At 42.3% G+C, this 8,834-nt stretch overlaps 1 protein-coding gene across 3 annotated transcripts; it reads left to right on the top strand.

Annotated features, from left to right (window-relative positions):
* Positions 1–349: 349 nt before the first annotated feature.
* rflna (refilin A) lies at positions 350–7,634 on the top strand. Of its 3 annotated transcripts, XR_004105107.2 has the most exons (5): positions 350–637; positions 758–1,089; positions 5,646–5,755; positions 5,905–7,116; positions 7,160–7,634. XR_004105107.2 is itself a non-coding variant. In XM_031300752.2 (4 exons), the coding sequence occupies exons 2-4, from the start codon at positions 871–873 to the stop codon at positions 6,236–6,238; spliced, it is 663 nt and encodes a 220-aa protein (XP_031156612.1). In that variant the 5' UTR covers positions 350–637; positions 784–870; the 3' UTR covers positions 6,239–7,634. The 3 variants fall into 3 exon arrangements, 2 of the variants coding, with proteins under 2 accessions (XP_031156612.1, XP_031156611.1); XM_031300752.2 differs by having other exon boundaries at positions 784–1,089; positions 5,905–7,634; XM_031300751.2 differs by having other exon boundaries at positions 5,905–7,634.
* The last annotated feature ends 1,200 nt before the right edge of the window (positions 7,635–8,834 follow it).

The following is an 8,834-nucleotide window of genomic DNA, read 5'->3' as shown; positions in this document are numbered from 1 at the left end:
ACTCATTTGGCAATGGCTTGAATGTAACGGACATCCATTAATATCAATAAGTTCCCCACTAAAGCTTAATTTCCAATTATTAACTAATTCATAACTAAGTGCTAATTATAAATATAGACTTAACCAAACCAACAGCTCCAGCAGGTGTGGATATATGGCTGGCAATGCGAGACTACAATTTGGGTAACTTGCTCAAGGGCACTTCAACAGATCATAAACACACAGTTACAGCAGAGCGAGGAGGACGTGCTCGCCCCTGTCGGTTGTACATGGAAGTTATCCAGATCATGAGGGCTGGACTGGATCCAGGTGCAAAAAAAAGCCTGGCTGGGTCATTAAGAAGGAGCTCTCCACTGGAGAACGCACACACACATACTCTCAAACACTCGGTCACACACACACAGTCAGAGCCGAGAAGAGGAGCTCTCCTCCTGATCGGTGCCAGACGCACGGTCGACTTTTTGTTTTTGCGCGAGTTTTACTACGTTTTAGTTAAGTTTTTTATTTTTTATTTTATTTTTTTATTAAGAATAATACTTTGGTGTCAAGTTTGGATTTTCTTTAAATTTGTGGTTGATTTGTCACGCCTCTTTGGAATATATTTCGGGATTAAAGGTGGATACTTCACGACGCGCAGGTACAGTAAAGTTAAAGGCTGGTAGAAATAAATGCTGAATTCATATCACTTTGTCCACAGTGTATGGGCAATGACTAAATGAATATCTCCTAATTTTTCTCTCCTCTTCGCTGCTTGCAGAAGTCATCTTGAAAAAGTTCGCCCAGCAGGATTGTTTCTTTTCGACGCAGGAGCGCGCAACTTGTCAGTGCGACTTCGTCTGGGGTGTTTCTTTGACTTGAGTCGTCCCAGAAATGGTGGGGCACCTACATTTACAATCGATGGATGATAGCCTGAAAGGAAAGAACCGGGAAGGGCTGCTCGACAGTCCGGATTCGGGGTTGCCTCCCAGTCCCAGTCCGCCCTTCTGCTCACTCTCTCCGGGTCTGATCGAGTCGCGCTCCGGCAGCTGCACGACGCCCGTCGAAAGTCATCATGGATATTATAAAAAGGAAAGCAGAGAAGGCAAACTGGTAAGAAACACATCGCTGGATTTACTTCATGATTTGAAACAATTTTGTAATCTGAAAGCAGCGACTCGGCTCTGTTTTATGTCCAGAGTTATTGTGCAGTCAGTCACTTCATTGACACACTGAATTAAAGGATATAAATACCTAATGGCTAAATAATGACGCTGCTGTGGGAGAAACTGAAAATCTGAGAGCATTTTAGTGTTTGGCCAGAAACAGATTTCACTTCAGTTACACTCACACATCTGGAAGCTCGCTCTCTCTCTCTCTCTCTCTCTCTCTCTCTCTCTCTCTCTCTCTCTCTCTCTCTCTCAGAAATTCCTTAGTTGCAAACTTGATGTTGCACTTGTGCTGAAGATGTCACTGGCCCTCAATAAGTCAGTAAAAATGTTTAGTGCTTCAGCTGGGCCCTGCCCCTGACTACATGGTGTCATAAGGGTCAGTGAGTTGATTAGGCCCACTTGGGTTTCCAAACTGGGGTCCAGGGACTCCCAGGGGTCCTTGCCAGGATTCCAGGGGCTCCCAGCAAGATGTCACAAAGCGTTATAACACTTAGTTACTTCACTCAGTAGCATGTATCAGAGCGAAGGTGTGTACACTTTAAGCATGACTAGTGTGATCAGGTTTCTGTCTCACAACCTTCAAGATAGCCGGTAATAATCATAAAGGTAATGCTCTGTGATGGATTTACACTGGGGACTGTCATGAAAAAGTTTGCGTTAGGCATCTTCTTCTTCAGGGTCTGTCATGTCAGCCATATCGATTAGAAGGCTGAAGAATCTTAATGAAACACATAATACAGTAAGTCAGTTTTAGCTCTATAAGCTTCCAGCAGCAGGTCTGCGTCCTCTGTTGGAACCACTTTAACGGAACAGGAAGGCAAATTGGTTGTTTAGTAGATTGGTATTTTTAAACCTTTTTGGCTTGTGACCCTTTAAAGTGAAGCAATGTCCACAGTCCTTCTTCACATGTTGCATTAGTTTTTGACTGGCGGGTAATCGTCATGATTTTTCTTATATCCTTACTTGTTAATCATCCTGGTTGATTGACAAACCCTTGAGGACTGTCCCAGCCCCCAAGTTGGGAACCTACTGTATATCCAAGATAGGTGTCTTATCTATAGAAGCTTCAGTATTTGCATTTCATAATTGTGACTCTGGTCTCTTAATATTAACATTGACATTGACACCAAAATCCCTAAATGTAAAGCTGAGATAGAACAGAAGTTAAAGTTAGAGGTAACAGAGAGAATACTGTAAAGTTGATTAATCTGAGTCTCAAAATGAATGAGAAATGAATGATTGCTTAAAGCGAAAAACGTACATCAGCATCTGGAAGCCAGGGTCCTGCTGGATTTATTAATGTTCAATTCACCATGTCTGGGGATGTGGTAGCAGTAGAACCAAAGTAGAAACAGGAGCTGTTTGATGTCAGCAATGGTCGTTGAAAAATGTCTCTGTTCATAATAACACTATTAGATATCTGTCTGAGTCTCAGCTCACATCAAACCACCATGGACACCAGCAAGTCCATAAATAGAACTGAAATATTTAGAAAAACACAATAGTCTAACAATAGGCCGAGAAAAGCCAACCAAAAGTTGTTTAAATTAACTTTTATTAACGTCTTTTTAATTTTCTTGAATTAGTTCCTGAAGTCTTCAAATAGCTCTTGGGCATTAGGAATCTATCATAATTTAAACTTAAAAGGTGAAATGACATAATATTTCCAGCAATATGTACTTAACAACTGTACTTTGATTGCACCATTTAAACAGTCTGTGCACCCTAAGGCATTATGAGTACTTAATCAACTGAGGACAGACATGATACTACATAGTCGATTATATTCATGGAAACTAAGATTTACGATAATTGAAATGAGGAGTGATTTTTGTCACACATGACAAGGCTGATTAGATTGAAAATCATTTCCAGGTCACTCCCAGTTTCGAAAGCCTTAAGAACATGTCTGCGCAGGTCGGGGTGGCTTTTAAAGGAGGCCTCAGAAATGCAGTGCTGCATCCTGGGAGTTGCGTGACATTGGTTTGCTGAAGCCTGAAACAGAGAACAAGAGAGATCCTCTAATCCTCTGGAGGTTGAGATTAGTAGGACTGCTCTGCTTTGTGGTATCCCTTTTAAAGATCAGTCCTGATAGGAGCGGATCCTGCTTTGACATTTCTAATCCTGTCTGTGGGCCTGTGTGTATGGATCAAACCTCAAAAGTTTTCAATTTACATGTCTGTTAGCAGGATGAGGGGAGGCACACATGCTCGATTTTTCTTTTTCTATTTCCAAATCTATTTATGTGTTGTTTTTCTATGCCACCTAAGAACAATCCTAAAGTTCTATTTTGGGGGGTGCAGGGGCTTGTTAGAGCGGCTGCAGGTCATTGCATAAGAGTTTGATGACCTCTCACTTCTAAATTAAACGTGAAGTAACCCTCTGTTTTCAAACCTGGGTCAAATTTATGCAGATGTGGGATAATAAATACTTGCATGTCTTACCATATGAAAGTTAACAAGATGGACTAGATGCATGAACAATATGAGTGTGGTCTTGTAATCTTGGGCGTTTCAGAGCCATTTAAGGTTGTGTACTGTACATGTCCTGTCATCAAGGACTAGACAGGAAGACAGACAGGAGACAGATCTCTGATGACTTTTTCTAAATCTGCCTTACTGTGCGATACTGATGTTCTTACATTAATGGCCTTGAAAACACAGGAAGTAAAGTCAGCACTCCACCAAACAGCCAGCAGTTCCCTTAGCAGCTCTGCATTGTGCATTGTACATTGTGTGGGTTGCTCAGCTGCAGACTATTTTTCCTGGGCAGAAATGCTTCCAGGGGGGGCTTATGCTTTGCGAGCATACTGGGGGATCCATTGCCTGGAGGTGACCTACCCTCCATTCACCAGTGTTTGCTTTGCAGAAGTTGCCAGAACACACCGTAGAGAAACACCTGGGATGCTCTCCATGCCAGAGCAGCGGAGGTAAAGACAGTCACAAACTCATACCGTTTTTTAGGTCATGAAGTTCCACCAGCAGGCGTGGCAAAACTAGCAGGTGTGCAAGTTCAGCTCCACCGTTCAGAGAGTGTGTGGTGATGATCGTAGGCTGTAGGTAAGACGAGCTTCACACAGCGATCTGCTGTGTCCTTGGCCTGTTCCTGCTCGTCCCGTTGTGGCATGTGTGCTTAACTGCGGCCAAACCACAGCATGTGACAGCCTCTCCTGTGTAATGTGAGAGGTGTCAGAGTTGTGGTTGGGGTGCCATTTGGTCATTCAGATTGGCCAGCGACACACATGCAAAGAAAACGGTCAATTACAACCTTGCTCCATAGTGTGTGACAGTATCTGTGTTTCTGATTGGTGCAGCTCTGTTTGTCCCCTTATGGCTCCACTCAGAGTCAAAGGTCAGTACTAAAACAGACCTGGTTCCTACAGTTAGTTGAGTACAGTACATTTGTATCCCATCTGGTGTTGTGCACTACAAACACTCCCATGAATTAATCTCATGAAAATAATTGCACTGATATTCGTATGATTCAATTAGAAATTTGATTAGATGAATCCATTAGTCACTGGAAAGAAATATTATTTTAGGCAAAATGCCTTGGGCTTTAGGGTCCTGTGATGGGCATTTTTGTCTATATTTGACATTCTATAGACCAATCAATTGATCGAGAAAATAACCGTCAGATGAATCGATTATGAAAACAAGGATTAGTTGCAGGCCTATAACTTAATATTTTGGTTTTAAAAATGGTTTATACCTCAGAAATTACCAGACTGTGTCTCTATCTGTGCATGTGAATGTTGGTGAGCTGTGTGAAACAGCTCTAAAGAGTGAAGCAGCTGGAGTAGTGACAGTGGCCAGATTAAGACCTGAGAAAGAGAGACACCCTCACACATGCATGCTGTTGAAGCCATAAAAATCATAATTTACATAAGAATGAAGAAATATGACAAAGGCACAGAATGTGTCTGTGATTAGAGACCGTCTTTCCGTTAGATAACTTGTTCCCATGAGATCTCCCTGTGGAGGCTGGCAGACCAAAAAGAGATTATCATCTTCTAACAGCATCATCTCCACTCAGCCCGGCTACCAGCTGCTCCACAAACTCATATTAATATTAGTTTTGCATTTCTGTTACTACTGTAGGCCCAACATCTGTACGCCCACATTCAGTCCACACACAATCACAGGCTGTGGCCAGAATGAGATTTACCACCAACACTTAATTTGGCTGGACGCACACACATAGTGTTATCTGAATTTAAATGCTGCCCTGACTGCTGTGCTTCTTGTCTAATTGTTGTTGTAGTAATAGTCGTGCCACGGGCAAGGCAAGTTCCAATAAGGGCGGATCAAGGAGCGTGTTTTCCTGGAGAGGGTGGGGACTGCAGTGTTTTAACTTTGGGTTGCTGGCTCTGCCGAAACCCCCAACCATGCTGGGATGTTTTTACTTGAATGGACACGTTGGCAGGCTGGTTACAAACAGTTCAGCAGTTCATGGATGTGTTTGTGAGATTGTGACTCTTGTGTTTCCTCTGCACAGCTGCCCTACCTGCTGCTGAACTCCACCGGCACAGACCCAAAGACTCGCATGCACCCCGTGTTCTTCGGAGAAAGCATTGAGGTCAACCCCAAACCAGAGCAGGAAATCAAGTAAGGGAACTTTGACACATAAAGACATAGTATTGGTTGCAACATGGAGCTCAGTTCACTTATTTTGATCAATATTCTCTTGTCAATACTGCCACCTAGTGATCAATTTTGGATGTGTTTCTAAAAAGTTGTCAACTTCTCCTTTCCAGGTGCAACTCCGAGGTCAAGTACGACTCCGACAAGCACTACCGGGACCAGGTCTACTGCGCCCCTGTTCCCATGCCCACTTCCTTCAGCGAGACAGTGGTGGCTGTGCGAAACTGCACTTGGAAGAGCTATAAGTCCCAGGTGTATCTGGAGCCGCGGCAGAAACCTATCAGCTACCAGAGCACCACCATTATCTACCCGAAACACGCCAAGAACACTTACCGCACCACGCTCAACTACAACGCCACGGGCTCCCGCCGCTGGTTTGTGTCCACAGTGCAGCTGGAGTCGAGTGAGGATACTAGTCCCTGTATCATCTACACAGAGGACCTGTAGGGCCCAGACCACACAGGGAGAGGGCTACCTGGTGATCATTCTATTTGTTTTGGAGGACAAGGAACTTGGGAAGGCCCGCATTGAAAGGGAAATACTTCAAGTAATACCCGGAGCCCCTAAAAACCCTACTCTGTTCATGTATACTCGCCATGGAGGAAACTCTGGGAACCCTTTAGTGACATTTCCCCTGAGTGTTTTTAGACTTTCTACTGATGCAGTCTTTAAAAAAGGGAGTCTGTCCTCTGGCAGTTTAAAGCTGCACTTCAATGGTTAATGTCTTATTTAATACAAGAGCTGACAAATTGGTGGCCTTTGCGTTCTTTCAGGTTGGATTGTAACCTCAGTGAAGGTAACAGACTGTAGACATCTGTGTATGTAGAGAAACGCCAAGATGACACGTGTGGTGGATTTCAGCCGAGCCTGCACAAACCCATTCACACCAATGCAAAGCTTTCTAATATGGCTCTGTTGCACTTGTTTTCTATATATCACAGTCGTCCCAGTGGACTTGGCTAGATGGGGAGATTTCAGAACTGCATGAAAAATTGGACCAAAGATAGTTGGAACAGTTTATCTCTTTGTAATAACTCCACACACAGACATAACACTTGGTTTTGTTGTACAGTTTTAATTAACACACATTCAAACAGCAGCTTGTGTAGTTTGATCAAGCATTTAATTAAACTCAACTGCACATTGCCAGGTGTCTGTAGAATTACAGATCACAGCACAACAAAAACAGACTGCCTTGAGAATATTTGAAAAAATAAATATTCAGCCGTGTTGGATCACTGCAGTTAAACACCTGTTAAACCTGTCTGTTGAACTTAATTTGAATAATTTGGTTAAGATAATATAGGAGTTAAGGGTGTTTACAGGTTTCCTAACAGGTTCTTGTTAGCTTGTTTGGCATCAATGAAGTTTAAAAAACTTAATTATTATTTATTAAGAGTTGAACACTTAAAAGTTCAGTTAATCTGTTCTGGCAGTCTGGAACCTCTCAGTTCATTTTAGATTTTCAAGGAGGCATTATCATGGATGTATTGAGCTGTTATCAACGATGCAGACCAAAATGCCTCTGCACGCAATTGAATTGACCTACAATCAATCAGAGCAACGAAACAAGCAAGTTGGGGTGGTGCTTGGTCCGTTTTGAAGCAGGAAAAAAACAGCGGCCAGGTCACAGTAACAAAATCTTAATTCATATTTCATCAGCACCGCCTACTTTGACAGTTTGATCTGAGTTTCGTTGCCTTGGTGCATTGCGCTGGACAGTATCCAAGTTACGTCCAGTTACCAGGCTCCCAGGAAGTGCACCGGGTGTTGAAGCAAATTGAACATAGTGGCCAAACAGTGGAATTACAACTCCCGGCCCGTCACGTGATGTTCTCTGGCCCAAAAATACTTTTTCCCATAGACTTACATGGCAAAAGAGGTCTGTAAATGGATATTTTTTGTAAGCGCCACAACCCCCGTATAATGATTTGTTTCTCTATCAGAATTTGATCCATTCAGTCCGATAACATTTGGAAAGTCTAGATAGCCGCACTATTAAATCCTTTAACCCCCATTCAAGTTAGCGGAGCGCCAAACCAGAAATAGCCAGCTTGGCCAGCGGAAGTCTCAAGTGCACCTTCTCTATGGGCCGCACAGTGCGGAAGCAGTGGCAATCATCCGGGTAATTTTATACGCAGTTTTGGCTGAATGATGGCTTCATGCACCACTGAGCAACTTTCATAGGAATGAACTGGGTGCTGCCTCGAACGCTGGATCCAGTTCTTATAATACATCCATGCCATTCAGTCATCATCTTACAGTTACAAAATGATTGAGAACAAACTGCATATTTTCAAGGCCTTTAAGACGGGTGGCAATTATTGTATGATTTAATTTTTTTTTTTTTTTCAATCAGTGTAACTTTGTTTTGAACCTGCTTTGGTGTCAAATGGTGGAACTTAGACAATCAGGGGAAAGTGTTTGACAGAGAAACACTTCTCCGTCACAACCCCTGCAATGAACACAGTGTACTGATGCTGTGGCACTCACTTGTCTACTTTTGTCTACAAGAGCTATTTCCAACTGCAATTTTCTGAATGGTTTACTGATATAAGGAATGAATCAACATTTCAACAGCCTTTCAAAAAAAGGCTAACACTGTTCTGGATTAGGTGGCACCAGCTATTCGTAAATCCATCCATCTAAGTTTGTGCATGAAGTAACTTGTTAAAAGTTAATGAATGTCTGTTAATGAAAGCATCTGCAGCTCGGTCCAAGCTAAAGAAAATCAACAATGTAAACATCAAGTCCCTGTAGCGTCACAAAATTATAGTTTTACGTGGGAACACGATATATTAAACTAAACTAGTAATCTTTTGTAAATGTAGGCAATACTTTGTTTTATTTGTTTATGTTAAAATAAGTGTTTTTCAGTGTTAGTATTCATGCAATATCCGATTATGCTAACCTAGCTAACGGTATTAGTCTGACATCTGGTTAAGTAATTTTAGTAATGCTGTTACTTGTGAAATTAGATTAAAAATGTTCCCATGTGTCAGGTCAGATGTTTCAACCATACTACATATTACCTCTTTTACTC

Source organism: Sander lucioperca, chromosome 2, assembly GCF_008315115.2.
Source record: "Sander lucioperca isolate FBNREF2018 chromosome 2, SLUC_FBN_1.2, whole genome shotgun sequence".
Classification (NCBI taxonomy): domain Eukaryota; kingdom Metazoa; phylum Chordata; class Actinopteri; order Perciformes; family Percidae; genus Sander; species Sander lucioperca.
The sequence above is the reverse complement of the archived record's forward strand: the minus strand, read 5'-3'. Positions and strand labels throughout refer to the sequence as shown.